At 42.0% G+C, this 20,684-nt stretch overlaps 1 protein-coding gene across 2 annotated transcripts; it reads left to right on the plus strand.

Moving 5' to 3' along the window:
* The first annotated feature begins 562 nt into the window (after positions 1–562).
* Positions 563–19,905, plus strand: agla (amylo-alpha-1, 6-glucosidase, 4-alpha-glucanotransferase a). Of its 2 annotated transcripts, none has more exons than XM_030774220.1 (34): positions 563–575; positions 1,259–1,413; positions 2,341–2,551; positions 2,780–2,949; positions 3,999–4,202; positions 6,505–6,686; positions 6,776–6,887; positions 7,132–7,258; positions 7,472–7,574; positions 7,672–7,769; positions 8,381–8,520; positions 8,718–8,905; positions 9,839–9,962; positions 10,664–10,827; positions 11,118–11,219; positions 11,455–11,610; positions 11,705–11,855; positions 11,977–12,101; positions 12,520–12,632; positions 12,898–13,032; positions 13,292–13,422; positions 13,777–13,913; positions 14,478–14,611; positions 14,908–15,083; positions 15,340–15,442; positions 15,677–15,902; positions 16,175–16,286; positions 16,372–16,507; positions 16,787–16,899; positions 17,983–18,191; positions 18,307–18,404; positions 18,505–18,592; positions 18,682–18,815; positions 19,046–19,905. In XM_030774220.1, exons 2-34 carry the CDS (start codon positions 1,332–1,334, stop codon positions 19,161–19,163), a joined length of 4,602 nt encoding a protein of 1,533 aa, XP_030630080.1. In that variant the 5' UTR covers positions 563–575; positions 1,259–1,331; the 3' UTR covers positions 19,164–19,905. The 2 variants fall into 2 exon arrangements, with proteins under 2 accessions (XP_030630080.1, XP_030630081.1); XM_030774221.1 differs by having other exon boundaries at positions 7,135–7,258.
* Positions 19,906–20,684: the final 779 nt, after the last annotated feature.

The following is a 20,684-nucleotide window of genomic DNA, read 5'->3' on the forward strand; positions in this document are numbered from 1 at the left end:
GAGCTGCACTGGTACATTACAACATATTTACCTTTAAAAGAGCTGTTATTTTATTTGGTACTTTTACTGTAATCAGAACACATTTTGTCTTAACTAACAGTAGGCTACTTGTATTTGTATTCTTTCCACCTAAGGACGGTATCGAGCGAAACAGCGGGCCGACAGGATCCTAATTCGCGTCTCATTTTCTCTTCCACCGCAGGATGGAGACAAAGTAGGTACTTATTTAAGGAACAGGATATAGAGGTACGTAACGAACACACTCACACGCGCGCGCGCGCACACACACACACACACACACACATAGACACACAGGCACACGTACACACGCATACGCACACGCACACACGCACACGCACACAAAAGGTTTCAGTATAAGAGAGTCTGGTATCATTTTATTGAGTATGTTTTTCTGGTACAATAAAAAGGAGATAGATTTTGAGACATGTCATTTAGGAACACAGTGACACGTCTATTCGAGGAAGTACGGTACAGGGAAGAGATACGTGATGTACGGTTGACACGCCCCCTCCCGCTGCAGTGGGAACAATCTGAACTATAAGGAAAATACGGAGGTAGTGTTGTCTCTTCACATTTAAGCTCGGAAAAAAAGCTTTAACACCGCGTTTAGACTTTAAAATAGTTACATCTTTCCTATGAAAACGAAAATACCTGTATTTCTTGTGAGTGTCTTGTGGGGTAAGCATTTTAAAGGCTCAAACCGGATGACCGAATGGTTTGCAGTAAGACTAAGGTGCTAAGATAACTATGTAACGCTGGTTTTATCCACGCAAAAACTGGCTTGACTGCAAAATAAAATAGGTCGTTATGCCAAAACGCTGTCTTTGCCTACAATGTTTTAAGAGCTTGCTGTGTTGCTGATTGCATAAAGCTGTGTTGTGTCAGAGGCAGTGATGCTTGCACGAACCTGCAAAGTGGAAAGTGTTGTAATTCGTAGGAAATGTGATATCACCACAGTTTCTGAGACACTTTTGGGTTCTGTGACAAGCCACAAGTGTAAACTTCCTAAGTGCTTTTTATATGTGAACATTTAACTCGTTAAGCAAGTCCTCGTCACTCGTTTAATAAAATGTAACCTAATTTAACTTTGGACGGAAAGCGCTGAAGCAAGGCCCGTGCTTGACCAGGACTTTTGACAGGAGCTGTCAAACTCTAAAATGCTGGCCGTGAAAACAATCTTGAAAAAACTCAAATGTCTAACATGCATTGAACAGTTGTCCTATGGATCTTTTTTCAGCGAAGAGATACCACTGAAATACCAAGGCACCGGTTCCTGTACGTTAAGAACGTTCTAAATAAGGAGACTGAAAATGTCCCACAGTAAACAAATTAGAGTCTTGGTTCTCAACGAGATGGAGAAACTTGAAAGAACGCTTTTCCGACTGGAGCAAGGTATGCAATGCCGTTCAGTTTGTATAACGGTCGTCCGACGTTGTATTTACGTGTAGTACTTGTGGAAGTTGTTACCCGAATAATATTTACAATTAAGTTCACAAATATACATATTGTATGGTATGTAGTCTATCGTCCGGCTTATTGAGCAGTTTTACTAAAATGGCCAAAATCGACAACTTGCCATTAAAATACTTTGCTGAAAATCCAAAACCAAGGTAGCATATGATGTTTAAATGTCAGTATTCTTTCAAGCTGTGAAAGCACACAATGTCCTGAACACTTTGCGCATAAATTGCAGTTGTTCCTGCTGTCAGTTATCCCTATGTATGGGTTATTATTTTTATGTACTTTTTGTACATGAGATATCTGTTGTGTGAATGAGAGGGGGAGCATTTAATGACGGACTAATATTTTTTTGTGTGTGTGTATTCATCTGTTTTCGTTGCAACCGCAACAAGTGTGAGAAACAGCGTGTAGCTGCGGTTAAACTGCAGTCAAATACATTTGGGACAGGCAACTGCAAAACTTATATGGACAGCATCATTTGCTTGGGCTCAGTTCCGTGTTTGAGCAGTGTGTGCTTCTCTGAGAGAGCAAATGAAATATGAAACAGAGTACATGAGAAATGTTTCAGAAAAAAGAATCTAGGTGAATTGATCTGGTCTGCAGACTATAGTGTGAGTGTAAGGCTCTTGGTGGAGGAATGACAAGTAAACAGAAGAAACATGTAGGTGGAAAATCACTGGGCTTTTAGGTGAGATGCCCAAGGCACAATGATTATGAGGTTCAGTTGGATAAAACAATAGAGGAAAGTTTCCACTTGGCAGACATGTTCTGAAACGTCTGACTTATATCCACCAGACTTTTCCACTCTAGCACTTTTGTGTGTCTTCACATGTATTTGTGCTGTTGTGATCCTGTCAGGGTATGAGCTCCAGTTTCGGTTGGGCCCCACTCTGCAAGGGAAACATGTTCATGTTCACACCAACTACCCTGTGAAAGGGCAGCACTTTGACCGACACAAGTTCCATGCCCTGGAGTGGATCAATCCCACAGGAAGAGAGGATGACTCTGACAAGTTCTGTGTTTTGGACCTGCAGGTTGCTGGCTCCTATCAGTATTACTTTGGCCATGGGTGAGTCAGGGTACTCTCATATTTGAAATATTATAACTCCTATGTGTTCGCAGGTTACAGGAGCAGTTTGCGTTGTTGAAATATTTCTCTGCCTTAACCAGAAAATGGGTCTCAAACAAATTATCTGCCGTCATTGTTATAGTAAGAACTGCGTTGTGGTGTTAAAACACAAACAAAATGACGGGGATGGTGGTAGAATTATCTCAAGGAGATCTCCTCACTTGACAGAGATGAGAAGAAGTCTGGAGGGGGATATTTTGTGGTGGATCCGGTGCTTCGGGTGGGGACTGACAACCGCGCCCTGCCCTTGGACTGCATCAGCATTCAGACGCACCTGGCCAAATGCCTGGGTCCCCTGAATGAGTGGCCAGACAGACTCAGAGTGGCAAAAGAAGCTGGTAAGAGTGTGGTGGCCAAGTCATTTTTCTCCACAGGTTCTAGCTAAGCTAGCAGAGAGGCTGCACATTTAAATCCATTGCAGACTGCAAAGGAGTTTAAGAATTCAGCTTTTTACCCTGTTATGGTGATGAGTATGAATGAAGCAGAACAGGGATACTCAGCAATTTAAAAAAAAATTAAGACCACCCCGATATTGTCTCCATATAAAATCATCACTTTCATTATAATGGGCTTTTTGACTGAAGTCTCGGTAATCTCTGTTTGTTCTGCTAGTGAAAAACAGATGTAGCTCATATGAAGGGCTTTGACATCTATTTTTGTAGTTTGATGAAGGTTAGTGTAAGAGAGACATACGGACAGGCCTTTGATCAGACCAGAAAGGTCAGAGAGTTTATGCCCCATGAAAGACTGATTGGACAGTGGCCAGGATATACAGGTCTAGGTAGGATGTGATATCCTCGAAGGTGGTTGATATGGAAAAAATTATTGGGCAAAGCTTTGAACTCTAGGTTATCGAATTGGACATCAGACGTCCATATTACAGTATAATATAGGGAACGATGGATTTTGTGTAGTGAAATGGCATGTATAGGTAAGTATCAAAGTGAGCCAGATGTACCTCATGGACAACATGTGTGTAGAATTCCACACTCCATTCTAGTGCTCAGTTTTGTTGAATTTGACCTTATTTCCACCCGCACTATGTTTAACCTCTCGTTATCTGTCTGCCCTGTTTAGAAAGAGAACTAAATCAATAACTCTACAAGCCAGAGCAGGATCACTGTAGATTCAATCAATAATTTTGAACAGGTTAAGTCAGTTCTCTTAGCATTCAACATTATTGTGTATTCTGAAAAAATGTCAGTCACACTGAATATTATTTGTAATTTCCAAAGCAAGAGAATTCATGACTATACACTGCCCGGTGTTGATTTTTTTATGGACACAAATGGGTATTCTGGATTATGGATATTTTGGTGCATTTGGTTTTGGTTGAAAATGAGTTCTCCTCGGCACTGGTAACAGCAAATTGTATTGTAACTTCTAGGTTACAATATGATCCACTTTACACCACTGCAGACTCTTGGTGAGTCTCGGTCCTGCTACTCCTTGGCTGACCAACTGGAGGTGAACCCAGACTTCTCTCCTCCTGGACAAAACTACAGCTGGACAGATGTGGGCAACCTGGTGGAGAAGTTGAGGAAGGAATGGGGCATGCTCTGTATTACAGATGTGGTTTACAACCATACAGGTGTGTGTGTGTGTGTTCTTTGGTTTTTAGGTGTCTGATAAACATGGAGAAAGAGAAGGATTGGATGCCTGTAGGCCTGAGAGGCCTTCTACACAGTGCTTGGTAACTTGGTAACTGTTGCCATATCTTCAAAGGTATGGTGCTCTGATGACAAGACCTTGGCCTGGTTTGGCTGTATCTCAAGAGCTTGGGAGGTTGTAAAACTTACAGAGAACAGAGCATTGTTTTTTGGCAGGAGGTTCAAGGGCTTCAATCCAAGAGTATGCCTTTCTTGACACTCTCAGCTTTTTGGTTGAGTTTAAAAAGGGGAAGAATCATGTGGTGATAACATTTTATTTGTTTGTTTGTTTGTTTATTTATTTTTAAATTCAGAAATGCTTCTGCCCATGTATTTTCACACTGTTATTTTTGTGGAAGATTCCTGTCAGCCAGGGTTTCTCAGCCTTTTAAAATGTCTGGTCTTTTGACTAATGTGTTTATTGTTTAATTGCACTGCACCACCAAATATGAATCCTTTTTAGCGTGCGTGACAGCAGCTGGCTCTAATGCGCGCTCTAGGGGGTTTTGAAGTTTTCTCATTTTAGCTGGAGCTGAGCGATGCATTGAGGGTGACTTACTGTGAATGTGATGTGCCAGCTGGACACAACAATTTCTCATTTAGTGTGGGAGGCATATTACCCTAAGTCCTCAGATGGACCGAACAAGTAAGCCTTCAGGCACCTCTAGAGCTATGAGAGCAAGAATTCAGGAATTGCACATTCACTGGACAGCACTGGAAAGACAACCTTATAAGAACAGATTTCTATGTGATATACAGGGTTTAGTCATTCTGAGGGTGCTGCATGCTTCTGAGCGTAATTCCTGAGCAGTGTTTTCAATGTTCATAAGTGAATAGTACCAAATACTTCTGTGTATGTTGAAGGGCAGGTAATTGTGGTTACTGTTGGGTCTGGGCTTGCTTCGTTCCGCAAGACAGAATGTTTTCTTCGACTGACAAACACTTCCTCCAACAAGGGAGGAAGAGGTTAATATTGTATAACTGCTTCAAGTGTGTAATTCCGTTTTAAAAGGGGAAGATATAAGATGAGAATACCTTTTTAACTGACATTGCTTCAGAGGACTGTCTCCAACTTTCATTGCCATGCATTGCATCATTTTGATGAGGTCTCAGTGTACATTTTAGTATTAGAACATGCATTGGAAGGCTCATGGGATGGCCAGCTTTGGTGTGAGGAGAAAGGCCAGAGTGCCAAACTTATTGAAGGCCATCCCCTTATTACCCTTTGCTGAATGCACTTGTGAAGAGTTCAACTCTAAATATATCCTATATGGATCTCAGTGCCATGGAAGTGTTAGTGACCAAACACTTTGTCACAGACTGTCTGGAGCCCTGCAGCCAAGCGTTTTCACCGGCTGCAAATGGAGGCCTGTTACACGAGCAGAATTTTAAACAAAATGACTGAATGCTTTCACCTAGCTCTGCCTAATCACTGAATGTTTTCATTCAGCCATGTACATTAAATATGTACCGAAAAAAATGAGCGTTCCTTTGATATGGTTTGACTGTCTTTTGTTTAAGGACTGCTGAGGTTTGTCTCACATGTTTTCACATGCTGCTCTATAGTATAACTCAAATTGTTTTACTTAGGACTTGTGTGTTCATTGAATCTGTAAAGACTCAGACATGAGTCCAAGCACTCAGTGGCCGCAGCGCTTAGCTCATAATTCACAGTTCTGGCCAGTAGTCAGTGTAGCAAAAGGTCATACAGTATGTGAAACCCAACCCTCATCTCTCTCTAAATGTCATATGAGAGTTTAGGGGAGGACTAGTGGTGTGGGTGGGTTTGTTTGTGTGCTTTTGCTGTACTTAAAACATGGTGGTCCAGCAGCACCTGCTGCTGACCAACAAAGGCAGGAAGCTGGGTGTTCAGTCTGAAGGTTTATAGGGAACAAAGTATTTATCTGGGACAAAATGATCTGTTTTACCACCAGACTTTGATATAATTGAGTACAAACAAGTCATTTAAACCTTTGCCATGAAAATATACAGTGTTCTTGAACTTTGGTATTTAGATTTGGCCCAGGATCAAACACAAAGGGAAACAGACAGATGTAATGGCTGTTCTGCTGTGAATACATATCCAGACATTAACCATTTTTCCATTCATGAATATATATACAAACAGCATAAGTAGACCCCCCCCTTCATTTGTACTTTAAATTTCATTCCATCATACTAACAAGTTGAATATCTATGTAAGATATCTGTGTGATAGTTTTTCTGCTCTGTTCTCTTGTTTAGCTGCTAACAGTCAGTGGATTAGGAAGCACCCTGAATGTGGCTATAACCTGGTCAACTCCCCACACCTGAGGCCAGCCTGGGTGCTGGACAGGGCCCTGTGGCATGTGACATGTGACGTCGCTGATGGGAAATTCAAAGACCTTGGCCTCCCTCCACTCATTCAGAATGAACAACACCTGCACGTGAGTGTCTGTCTGGCTGTATGCGTGAACTGTGATTTATTGTTCTACAGGTCATTTCACTGTGAGTGTTTTTTTTTTTCTTTTCTCAGGCCATTCGTGAGGTCTTCTGGCAATATGTGTTCCCCAAAATTAGACTATGGGAGTTCTTCCAAGTCAAAGTTGAAAATGCAGTGGAGCAATTCAGAATTTTGCTCCAAGATGGTGAGTAGTACATCCATTCAGTATGGCTTATACCTGGGAGGGCTGTATTAAATTGATATTTTTCAGAAAATATCCAAATTTATCTTTTAGATTTTAGATTCACTTCCAAAAAGAGCTGATTCGCAAAACATAAGTGTCTTGAATGAAAGTGACACATCATGAAAACAGCTTATCCACTTCTGGAATTGAATGAACTGGAGATAAGAAAAAGTTGGGTTGGTTATGGTTTTTTGGCATCTTACAGGAGCCAAACCAGACAGGAGTCAGACACATGGAAGACAGCAGCTGAGGATTATCAAAGACCCTCAGTTCAAACGTTTTGGGTGCACTGTGGACATGAATTCAGCCCTGGAAACCTTTGTCCCTCATGGGTCAGTGTGTCTTTATGTCAGTATTTTACACATATCTTATATAGTATATGATGAATTATGTCATCAGTCATCCATGGCACAGTTATGCGCATATGCAAGCACAGAGTCTTAATTTCTTGGCTGATCTGTTGAATACTTGGCAGAATCAGACTCTTTGTCGGTGCATAGCTTCCGTGAGATGAACAGGTTGTGTGGTGTTCTTTGTGGTAACAGGAGCACCCCAGCGGCTATTGAGGACTGCTGTAACTGGCTGAGGAAGAGGCTGGAGGAGCTAAATGAGGAGCAGTACAAAGAGGTGCATCACCATCAGGAACAGGTGAGCATTTCACTGCACCCTGAACACGGTATGCTCTCACTGTTTGTCTCCTCCCGTCACTGTAAACAACCTCTGCTTTGTCTCTGTGTACACTTAGGCTGTGAACTGCACCATGGGAACAGTGAGTTATGAACGATTGGCCGACCACGGACCCAAACTTGGCCCTGTAACCAGGAAGCATCCACTAGTCACAAGGTGAAATATCTGTAGCAGCATACGCCGTGTCGTGCATTCTCGGGTGTTCAAAGAAGATGCCATTTTTTAAAGGAGAAAAAAAAATCTTGCTGTACATCCAATTGGTGATAGGTATTTTCATCTGATGTCCAAGCACCTTCTGCTGGTGCATTTTTGTATTACATGTGAAAATACAAATGTAAATTCAGTGCAGAGTTACATCCTGCTTCTTGGATTCCCAGTTCAAATGCCAAGTCTGCCACATGTACCAACTATGATTGGAAATCATTGGGAACACAGCTGGCCTTAACTCTAGGGTGGAGTAAGACAGGCAGGGTCCTTCTCCCCATTATAGTCAGTGGTCATCGCTGATGATGACATGCCCGAGTAGGTGTAAGATGAGTCAAGCACATAGCACTCTACTCTAAGTGTGTTACTTTGCTTGGCAATACTGTGCAACTTGGCAACGCTAGCTTCACTCACCTTGACTGTATTCAGTGCCGTGCAAAGAGGCATCTCACAAGACTGTGGAAAAAAGGGGAAAGATGTCGAATTAAAATGTCGTTTTAAAATATTGTTTGTTTTGAAGTTGTTACCAGTGGTCTAGACCGTATTTGTCTTTGTCTCTGCAGATATTTCACCTTCCCTTTTAAAGAGACTACACTGGAGAAAGACCTAGAGATGATGAACCAGCCAGATAAAGCATGTCACTTCTTGGCCCATAACGGCTGGGTGATGGGTGATGATCCCCTGAGGAATTTTGCTGAGCCAGGTCTCCTATTTCCTCTTTCCCCATTCAAGCTACTTTATGTTTCAGACTTAACAAAATGATTGCGTTGATTACAATGAGTATATTATGCTGTACCTTTTTTCTTCCACATGGCGGAGTTCTCATGCCAGGTTACACTAAATAAGTTACAATACCTGTCTGCTCAGTTAACCAGAGCGGTCTCTTTTTCATTTTATCAGGCTCCAATGTCTATATCAGGAGAGAGCTGATCTGCTGGGGAGACAGCGTCAAACTGCGCTATGGGAACGGGCCAGAGGATTGCCCATACCTGTGGGCCCATATGCAGAAGTACACCGAGATCACAGCCAAGCACTTTGCTGGAGTGCGTCTGGATAACTGTCATTCAACGCCACTGCATGTGGCTGAGGTACGGTACTCATTCATGGTCTATACCGTGATACTAGAGACAGGAAACTAAAGTAAATAGAATGACCAGAGGTACGCTGTAATATGCAGCTTTTTGTAGTCATACAGTTCATATTCAATCACAGCAGGTACTGCTTATATGGTGCCACGCATGGTAGTTCAATGCAATGTGTGGAAAAAAATCATTTGAGTAAACAGCGGTGTTATAGATATTATTGTGTTTAGCAGCTAAAACAATATAGCAAAGCAGACACAATCCTGATCTCTGTCGTGCTTTGGCGTGAGTTTTGGGCAAATTAATCGCTAATTTCTCAGAGAAATCAGCTGGGAATTCTTTTCTGATGAGTTCAGTGTGAGAGCCTGGTGAGAGGAGTGGGATTCTCTCTGACAGTCCTGTTGTACTCTACAGACCATGCTGGCTGCTGCTAGGGCAGTCAGACCCAACCTGTATGTGATAGCTGAGCTCTTTACGGGCAGCGAGCTGATTGACAATGTGTTTGTAAACCGCCTGGGGATAACAAGTCTCATACGAGGTACTGGACAGTGACAAAAGTGGCAAAAGCCAGTGTTGTATGGGCATGACGCTAATCGAATCATCGTATGTTTGTCTTTTTTTTTTTTTTTTTTTGTCTTTCCTGCATTTCTTCTGACATTCACCCCGTTTGATATTTATCCCTCCTCCTTTTTTTTATCTCATCCGTCATCATTTGGCTGTCAAAACATCCATTGCCAAACCATAATCGACATCCCATTCTCAAACATCCACTTTATCTGTCTTTTAACTGTGCTTTTTGTCAACCGCATGTTTTTTCTTTGTCTTGGCCTTCTTTTATCTCCTCGCGACCTCTCTCTCTGCCTCACACTAACCGCCCGTCTTGCTTAGCCTGGCTCTCCGCCCTCTCTCCCCTGTGTGCTCTAATCCTCCGGCCTGCAGTTCATGCTGGATGTGGCGCGAGCCATTAGGCCTGACCTCTACGTGGTGGCTGAACTCTTCACTGGCAGTGAGGAGCTGGACAATGTCTTTGTGACTAAACTAGGCATTTCCTCACTCATCAGAGGTAGGAGTTTTTTTGGTTGTTGTTGTTTTACAAAGACCACAAATGACTCCAAACTACAAATCTTCAAGATAAAACCCTCCAAAGAATGCACTTAAAAGGCATTGAATGAATGAGGCTAACCTTGCATTGTGAATTTTGGTCTGACAACTTAACGCTGACGTTCATTGTGATTAACAGTCTCCTTTGCAATGTGCCGCACAAAGCATTATGGTATTCAGAAAAGACCACTTAGCACTTCTATTCAGGGGTTGTCAAGGGTGATTCTTGTGCTGGTAAATTAGGTAAAAAAAACCTCTTTTACCATGGACACTTAGAAACCTCCGCACAACATAGACAACTGCTTAACTGAGCCTCTCAAATCAAGAAACATAATATGTCAATTATGGAACAATAAGCAATTGTGCCTTAATGAATCAGTGATTAAAAGAACAATTATGATTTGCCCTTTTCAGTTAACTTTAATTAGAACCAAAGACACACTGATGATCCCTGGTTTTAAGTGAATACATTGGCAGAGTTTGGCGCAAGCTAATACCGTGAAGCACCAAAATGTACTGAGTGAGCTGGTGTGCTGCTTTTACATGTGTGATTTCAGTTTAATCAAGAGAGTTGTGTCAAAGACTCTACCCCTCTCCAAGGTAAGTTTAAAGAAACGGTTATATGCTGAGTCACTGAAACATGTCTGCTCTTTTTTGACTCAGAGGCCATGAGTGCAGGGGACAGTCATGAGGAGGGCAGGCTGGTTTATCGCTATGGTGGGGAGCCCGTGGGGGCTTTCCTCCAGCCCAGTCTCAGGCCTCTGGTGCCCAGCATAGCCCATGCCATGTTCCTGGACGTCACCCACGACAACGAGTGTCCCATTCAGGTGTGTTTCTCCTCAGGGTCATTTCCTACATCCAACAAAATGTTGGACGAAGTTCAAGTGTTTGAGCAGTGAAGAGTCTGTTTGCACATTGTCATTAACATTTGAAAATGGATTATCCCTCTAATTTCTTGGGAAATGGCTTACAGTTTTGTTTTTTGCTGTTGTTGTTGTTGTTGTTGTTGTTGTTGTTGTTTTCAGACTGTCAGCAAGACCGATCCTGCTGATGTCATACTGAGTTAAATGCATTTCTGACAGTGTGTGTAACGTACTGGCTTTGGTCTATGTTTCAGCTCCGTTCAGCGTTTGACTCCCTCCCCAGCTCTGCTATCGTGTCCATGGCCTGCTGTGCCACAGGCAGCACCAGGGGCTATGACGAGCTGGTGCCGCACCAGGCATGTCCACAACAGACACACACACACACGTGCACACACACCTCACAAAACTGTTTTTTTTTTTAATCATCGATCACAGGTGGTTCATTATATTCTTCAGTAGCCTGTTAATTATTGCTTTGCCTCAAAAATAAATGCTGACAAATCGTGATATTATTATGCAATTGACTGGTTTTAATTTTTGGATATGTTCTGTTTTTCATTTATCTGGTTTTTGCTCTTGTTGTTCTGTTAGATATCAGTAGTGTCTGAGGAGCGATTCTACACTAAGTGGAACCCTCAGGCCAACCCCTCTTCTCCAGGAGAGGTTAACTTGCAGACTGGCATCATGGCTGGCAAACTGGCTCTCAACCGGCTACACCAAGAACTGGCAGCCAAAGGCTTCAACCAGGTAGAGCCTCAGAGACCGACTCACTTTGCTTTTGTGTCTGTTGATTCTTTGCGGTCGAAGTTTCCATGGCTTTGTTCTCTCCACCTCTCCCCAGGTGTATGTCGACCAGGTGGATGTGGACATAGTGGCAGTGACCCGTCACTGTCCCAACTCTCACCAGTCTGTGGTGTCGGTGTGTCGCACAGCTTTCCACAACCCCAAACACCACCACTACCCAGATGAGGTTCCGCCCATGTTCATTCCTGGTAGGATGCATTAAGCTTTCAGTACCGCTCCTTAATCTTTACAGTCTGAGAGAATGGATCAGTGCTTGTCCTGCATAACATTGCACCCTTTGTTTTCTTCCTTTCTTTCTTTCTGTCTTAGGTAAGATAGAGGAGGTGGTGTTCGAGGCTCGGACTGTGGAGAGGCACACAGGCTCTTACAGGAAAGACGAGAAGAACATTAATGGGTTGCCCGAATACACAGTGGAGATCAGAGAGCACATCCAGGTAACGTGAGTGGTGTGACACCAGTCTAATTATAACTGTCCCCAGCCAATAAAAAGACCTCACCTTGGAACACACAGGTTTATAAATTACAAAAAAACACCTTGCACGTAAACCTAAAAAATCACAAAGGGCTTGGATTTCTCCCTGTCTGCTTGTTTTTTCTTTTTGTGTGTGTGTGTGAGTCGACCTTGATTTTGAATTTCCCCCTCTTACATCTTTCAGTGGGGGTTTTTTTTCAGTTTGTTATAAATGATTTCTGATATGAGCACATGGCACAGAAATAGTCCCATATACTCATATGGACTGATTTACCCAAGGGTAATGCCTCTGTGTTTGTTTTGTGCTTTTGATCATATGAGTAAAGTAAATGTGGCTTGTGGTGTCCTGAGTGATGTCAGGTTTAATCTTCATGTCTCAGCTCAAGGACAGCAAAGTGGTCAAGCAGGCTGGAGTGACCTCCAGGGGGCGCAGTGAGTTTGTGCAGGAGATTGTGTTTCAGCAGCTTACACCTGGAAGTGTCATCGCTTTCAGGTGAGAATTCATCTGAAAGTCACTTGTTGTTTTAATTTCTTTTTTTACTCGCTGTGTTTGATGTATATTTGCCTTCATGCATATAAAGCCGTACCATTTTCCATTTTTGTGGGCTTATTCACTTTTGCTGACTGAATGGATGATGTAGAAGGACCCACACAAGTCACATAACCACATAATTCAGTATTTATAAAGAAATCTTGAGTAATTCATTCGGTATTTCACTGTGAGAATATCTAAGCACAAGTCCTTATCCTTCTCTCAGGGTGAGTCTGGACCCTAAAGCTCAGGAACTGGTTGGCTGCTTGAGGCATCAGCTGGTCCAGTTCAACCCCCAGTACAAATCAAGCAGTCTGGCTGATGCAAATGCCCCAGCCATACTCAAGACTCCACTGGCACAGTGAGTATATTCTCATTAATCACCTGTTTGAGACTCTGAGAAAGGTTGAGACTCCGAGTGGTAATATTTGTTTTGCTTAAAAAACAAAAACTCCTCCCTCTCCCTTAGTGTGGACTATGTGCCTTTTCATGGTCTCAAAATTCACTAAATATGTTAAATTCTTCATAGCAGAGAACTGAACCCATTCTTCAGAAATGCCCACCCTTTCTTCTCCCTCTCTCTCTCTCTCTCTCTCTCTGTGTCTCCCTCTCCCTGTTAGGATCATGTCTAAGCTGTCTCTGGCAGATATGAATGTGCTGTTGTATCGCTGTGAGGCTGAGGAGCAAGAGGATGGAGGAGGCTGCTACAACATCCCCAATTGGACTCCACTTAAATATGCTGGCCTGCAAGGTATTCCACGCACCAACTCCAGCCACTTCATTACTACCCTGGTCCTCATGGTCTCCTTTTCTGCTTTTCACTTCATTATAGCCATGTGATGGGAGTAGCCATCCCGTAGTATCAGAAATATTATGGTCCTATCACTGATAATGTGGATATGATTCAGTGAGATTCTTTTATGTTGCCTCAGTGAGAAACTGGAAATTGCCCTCTGGCTGACTTTTTATAGTTTTATTTGAAAGGTTTATGCACAGCATCTATAGAAATTCACCTCAGATTCTATTTTGCCCAACCACAGCTAAACATTTGCCAGAGACATAAGTGCCTGATTGTTCACATAGGTCTGTCATGTTGATCATATAGGTCTGTTGTCAGTGATGGCCAAAATCCGTCCTAACAACGATTTGGGTCACCCGTTCTGTGACAACCTCAGACAGGGCGACTGGATGATCGACTATGTAAGCAACAGACTAATATCCCGTGGTGGAGCCCTGTCGGAGGTAGGCATCGACTTTAAAAAGCAAAAATATACAGTAATTTTCTATGAAAGTATGCAGCTTTTCAAGTAAAGTACTGTATACATGCTGATTTTACACAAGTCAGTAGTAAATAAAGTTTCCCTGGGTTTTATAACATGAACTGCATGAAACTACAGAGGAGTAATGAGAGAGAATGTAATGGAGCAGATATCTGGGGTTTGTTATTTTTAGATTAGGGGTTAGGGGAAAAGTCAAGACACTGATAGGGGCTGATATAAAGGTCAATGTGAAGTCTGAGGTCAAGTTTGGAGACTTGGCAAAGTCCAGCAGGTGCTCCTCTTAGAAGGAGGCTTTTTTGGAGCTTTACAAACAGCTGTCGTAGACTTCTGTAAGGTGATCTATAACCTAGCTTTCCACTGTAAAACTGCTGATAAGTCACCAGCTGAGTAAACATATAATTTTAGAAAAAGCTCAGTAATCCTGGTTTCCCAGCTACCCACCTTAATTGACAGTCCAGACACACGTGCTATGTCTGGCCTTTTCTGTGTACACAGGTTTCTGAATCTGTCTCTCATTGCCCTGTAGGTGGGTCACTGGTTCGATGCTATGTTTGGCTACCTCAAGCACATACCACGCTATCTCATTCCCTGCTACTTTGATGCTATCCTTGTTGGGGCGTACACAACGGCCTTAGACGTCACTTTCAAAAAGATGTCAAGGTTAGTTTTTCTCTGAGTTTCATCCTAGAAATGGCCCTAAAGTCCCTATTTGATATGTACATAATGAAAGAGATAACCTATGCAATGTGGAGGGTTTTTTTGTAGTATTCAAAAGCATTTGCTGCCCTTACTGGGCATATTGTCATCTGTGATGCTAACTTGGGATGTTAGAAATATCCATATATGACTTGGAATTTCCAAATATTCCCTGAAATAAAGTATGGAACTATCTAGAAAACGTCAAGGTCGAGGCTGCATGTTTAGTTTGTGTGATTGTGTGTGGTGGTGCTATTTAGTTTTGTGCAGAACGGCTCTACCTTTGTGAAGCAACTGGCCCTGGGTTCAGTGCAGATGTGTGGTGTTGGACGTTTCCCTGCGTTGCCACCTCTCTCCCCAGCCCTGGCAGATGTACCCCATTATTTCAATGAGGTCACCAAGAAAAATGAGCAATGCTGTGTCTCCATGGCTGCAGGTAACATAGCAACACTCTCTCTATACAGATAAGCTTCGGAAAAAGGAATTGGCCAAATTACTTCATGTAAATGTATATAGGTTAAGTGCTCACTATTCCTGTAGGATACACATGCAGGGTTATTTGACACAGTAAAATCTCAGTTAATATTTATCACTGTATTTTTATTTGAACTTTACAGTAAGTAATACATAAGAAGTATTATAGTATTCAAAAGCAGTCCAGTTTATATTCCTAATTGATCCCTCTTTTACAGGTTTGCCACATTTCGCTGCTGGAATTTTCCGTTGCTGGGGCAGAGACACCTTCATTGCCTTACGTGGCCTCATGCTGGTCACTGGCCGTTATCTTGAGGCCAGGTCTGTCATTTAACACACATCTTGCCATATGTGCACACTGTGTGTTGGGTCCAGCAAGTAAGGATTAGCAGTAAAAGGCTGATCCTGTTACTTTCCTTCACATTGTCAGATTAGACATGCATTATTAGACATCTTTTTCCTCTTCTCTAAAACTGAATGTCACCTCTCTCTCTCTCTTCCTCTCTCTCTCTCTCTGTGTCTCTCTCTTTCTGTCTGTCTCACTCTGTCTCACAGGAACATCATCTTGGCGTTTGCAGGCACGTTGAGACATGGTCTGATCCCTAACCTGCTGGGGCAGGGCGTGGGTGCTCGTTTTAACTGTCGTGATGCAGTGTGGTGGTGGCTTCAGTGCATCCAGGACTACTGTACCTTAGTGCCTGGAGGTACTGACATTCTCCGCTGCCCTGTGTCCAGGATGTACCCCACGGATGACTCGGAGCCCCAGGCACCCGGCACTTTGGTACGCTCCTCACACACACTTAAACTTCATTTACCTTATTTGCTACAATTCTGCTTTTGGTTCTAGAGTTTACCAAATGTCCATCCTAGATTTCCTTACAGTTCCCACAAGCGTGTTTAGATACACCACAAATAAAACAATGTAGCCTGTTTTCATTTGTGGATTGGTTTTTATTTTATTTTTTATTCTTGTTGAATGTGCTTTATACCACATGCTCTCTCGTTAAAGTGTCATATACAGCCCGTCACTCAGTCTGTTTGATGCTCTGACAGGATCAGCCACTGCATGAGGTCATCCACGAGGCCCTGCAGCGCCACATGCAGGGCATTGAGTTTAGGGAGAGAAATGCTGGACCAATGATTGATCGCAACATGAGAGATGAGGGTAAGGCTTTCGATCTCTCACACCACTGTTTGATTGGTTTCCTAAACTGTATCTTCTCTTACTGTATTTTACATACGTCTTTCAGGATTCAACATTGTGGCCAAAGTGAACCCTGAAACTGGCTTTGTTTACGGTGGCAATCGATTCAACTGTGGGACCTGGATGGATAAAATGGGAGAGAGCGAAAGAGCGCGCAACAAAGGCATTCCAGCGACGCCTAGGCATGTATTAAGTTCATTAAACAAGCCTTTCAAGAGAATCACTCACTTACTAAGCTAACCGTCTAAGAGGAGCGTTTGATGAATTATAAATATAAGAAGTTATAGAATCTCAGAAGTGGTTGTAGTGGTTGTTGTCCTTGTCATCAGTATTGTTTTTGAGTTCAAAACCAAAGTTGAAAAGTGTTCAAAAAAAGCCTAAGTTGTGAAGCTCTAGTGAGTCCTTATTCTTTAGTATTGTATGTATTTGGTATTTAATATTTTGTTGTTTTTATTTTATAGGGATGGCTCAGCAGTAGAGATTGTGGGTCTCTGTAAGTCAACCGTGCGCTGGCTCGTGGAGCTTAATAAGAAGGGGCTCTACCCTCATGCCACCTTAAACCTCCGCAAAGATGGTGAGCCTGGAACTTGCACACACACACAAGTATACATATATCTTATATAATTTACAGTAAAGTCCTTTGCAGTCAGCTCCACTAATTCATATCAGACACTGACACATTCGAATAAGCTTGTATGTAGTAAGAGGACCAGAGGTTTGCAGCAAAACACTGGGGGAAATTATATCACATATTAAATGAAATGTAAAACTGTGGCAGTAGTGGGACTGTTTTAATTGTTCGGGTGCCAGGTGATATCCACCACCACTCAGACAGAGTAGTTAAAAATAAGAATTATGATAATAATGAATAATAATGATGTTGGCTTTAGCTGAAGTAAACCAAACACCATAAACACAGCTATTTAATTATTTACTTATTTATGTAAAGAAACACATTCTAGACCGGAAACTTCAAAAGATGTATTATATTTCATCGTTCGGTGCGCAGCAACAAAGTCTCTTTCGGGTTAAACGAGACGGTCCTCCGCTTCATGAAAGGACTGGGGTGATTGGGACCAAAAAAGAGAAGATGGAGAGAGAGAGGCCAAAACAACAAAAGCAAAAAAAAAAAAAGAAAGAAAAGGTCAAAAATGATCACACGCAGGATTCCGACTTTTAGAATTCCCGCGACATAATTACATTACATATAATTTCATCGCAACAGTAATACAACACAGGGCAACTCGGGCACCATGGGAAAATAAAAAAGAAAATAAAACAAAATTAAATAATCGAGAAACAAAACAGCTATCCCAAGGTAAAACCCTCCCGGAAGAAAACCTCAGCAGTAACCCAAGGTTACGCTTCTTATATGAGCGGTCAACGATAGGACCGGACTCAAAAAAAAAAAAAAGAAGGCAAAACCACAAATATTTACTACACTGCTGCCGTGTCATCTGCTAAAAAATGATAAACAATTCACAATAGAATCGTAAGCAGAAAATGATCACGACTTACTGGTGGAAAAATGAAGAATGAAAAGGCCGCAGAATGAAAAGGCAACACTCAAACCAGTTACACCAAACTCTTTCATTTTTCCAGTTTTTCTAAATGTACACTTGCTGTTTCTCAATAGCCTCTACTCATATCTCCACAGGTAAGCAGCCTATATCCTACGAGGAATGGGACAGAAAAATCCAGGCCAACTTTGAGAAGATGTTCTATGTATCTCATCAGCATGACGACCCCAACGAGAAGCACCCTGAGCTGGTCCACAAGAGAGGCATTTATAAGGACAGCTTTGGGGCCTCCAGCCCCTGGTGTGACTACCAACTCAGACCCAACTTCACCATAGCCATGGTGGTGGTAAGTACTTATTAGGCTCTGCACAAACAAATAGATTTGTCTATGGATCAGAAAGAGAATTTGGGATATAGTTAAGTATGAGTGAGCTTTTTTAAATGGTTTTTGCCTCCTTCAGGCTCCAGAACTGTTTACTGTGGAGAGAGCCTGGGAAGCTCTGGAGATTGCAGAGAAGAAGCTCCTCGGACCTCTTGGGATGAAGACCCTGGACCCAGAGTAAGATCTTTTCCCTCAGCTCAAAAGCTAAGTCATTGTAGTTTTTCCCTTTTAAATGATTTCAAAATTCGCGTATTGTCTGATTTTGTCTTTTAAACAGTGACATGGTGTACTGTGGTGTGTATGACAACGCCCTCGACAACGACAATTACAACGTTGCTAAAGGTTTCAACTACCACCAAGGCCCAGTGAGTTGCTCTCTCAGTGATTAGTGACAACATTTAATTTCACACTGTAATTCCATATAGAGTACAAAGATCAATTTGTCTTTCTCCAGGAGTGGCTCTGGCCAGTAGGTTACTTCCTTCGTGCTAAGTTATACTTTGCCAAGAAGATGGGCAAGGACACCTATGACAGAACAGTGTTTTTAGTGAAAAATGTCCTCTCACGCCATTACGTCCACTTGGAGAGGTAAGTAACCACCCTTGTAAATACTGTTAGATTTCACTGTTTACAGCTGTGGATAGAGGTACTCTCAAGTGACGTCCTCAATCTACTGTGATGATAGGTCCTGAATAGTTATATTCATTGAAAGCCATTAGGTAGATTGTTCAGGATAATCATGTAAAAGGAGCCATATCACACAAACATTTCTATTTCTATACTCTATTTATTTTTCTATACTCCTTTTTGTTTCTCAGATCTTCATGGAAGGGTCTACCAGAGCTTACTAATGCGAATGGCCAGTACTGTAGCTTCAGCTGTGAGTCCCAGGCTTGGTCTTTGGCTGGTGTTCTGGAGGTTCTCCATGACCTGTAAACTGTGACCCTTCACTGTGTCTGATAACTGCCTCTTCACAAGTCTTCCTGCACAGTTTTCATCCGCCCACTTCTCTAGTCTGACCTTAAATGAGCCCCCCCCCCCCTCATGCACTTTAGTTCTCTGAGCCAGTTCTTTTACTGAGGCACTGTGTGTGCAGCCTTATTAGTTGAGAGAGTTTCCTGCACTGATGACCTTGGTAAGATACGGTACAAGTCCTTTCTCAGTATTAGACACATGCATATAACATGACCTATTAGAATTATTCCAGTGAAACCAATGTTACAAAATAGTAATTAATTGCCATTGATATGTAGGCATTAAAATATTGTGATAGCACTTTCAGTAATACCTTAATGGATTGAAATATATTGTAGTTTGCCATCCCTACCGTCAGCACATGAGATAGTGACCCCACACATTTCTCTACTGTTGACCTTGTTCATAGAGATCAATAATATGTTGGTTTTTGTCTAGTTCTGTTCTGAGATATAATGTCTGTGCTATGAACATAGCTATTGTAAATGTTAGAATATGGTACCTGTCCCTAATGCTCATCACCAATCAACTGCTGTAGTGTGTCTGTCTCAGTTGTGAAGTTAGTGTACCCAGTTACTTGTTACGTAGTGGAAACAAAATACACATTTTGGGAACCGACTTGTGATGGTTTATCTGCATGTCCAAAATGGCTGAATGGTTTGGAGTATTTGTTATTGAGAATAAAAGCAATATCTCAATATTACTTGCGACTCAGTGAAATTTTATTTGAACGTGTTACATCATCACAAAACATTTTATAGTTAAACTCCCATCAAATGTATGTGAAAGATGAGTCAGACTATTGTTATTTGTTTTCCCTGACTGGGATGCGTATCTTCATCACATGGTGGGGATAGCAGTTATTTGGACATCATTAAAAAAAAAGCAGTTTATAGTCCCACCCATTGTTGTGTCTCATACAAATAAAAACTGAAAATCTGGGTCATTACCAAGAGGAACATATTGAACATACCATTCAAGAACACACCTTGGAAGAGTATGCAATAAATGTTCAGTTATTTTTAATTCTGCCACGTGATCAACACAGAGCCAATGAGAGTGAAGTGAAAACAATGCCAAGTCCAAGCAGACGGCGAGAGGGAACAGTCTGTGAGGAAACCTTGGAAGACTGTAGAGGCAAGGGGAGAAAAAAGTCTTTACACTGTGTGTTAAGTTCCCAGTGTATTGTATCAAGCACAATCTATAAAAGTGGTCATTTTGTTCCTGATAAAAGAGTCTGTGTACTCACTGAAGGGTTGTTGATCACTCTCACAGTGGGACTTTTCACCTTTGTCCAGAACTTACTGTAGCTCTCCACGAATGTGACACTTGAACAACAACACAGGACACATCACACAGAGTCACACATGTGTGGACTTTCATTGCTATTAATCACTTTATGATCATTTTAAAAAAGGATCCTTACCAGAACTGGATATCACCCAGAAAAGTATCAGTGGGTGCCTCCCAAGTTGCTTCCAC

This window comes from Chanos chanos, chromosome 5 (assembly GCF_902362185.1).
Source record: "Chanos chanos chromosome 5, fChaCha1.1, whole genome shotgun sequence".
Classification (NCBI taxonomy): domain Eukaryota; kingdom Metazoa; phylum Chordata; class Actinopteri; order Gonorynchiformes; family Chanidae; genus Chanos; species Chanos chanos.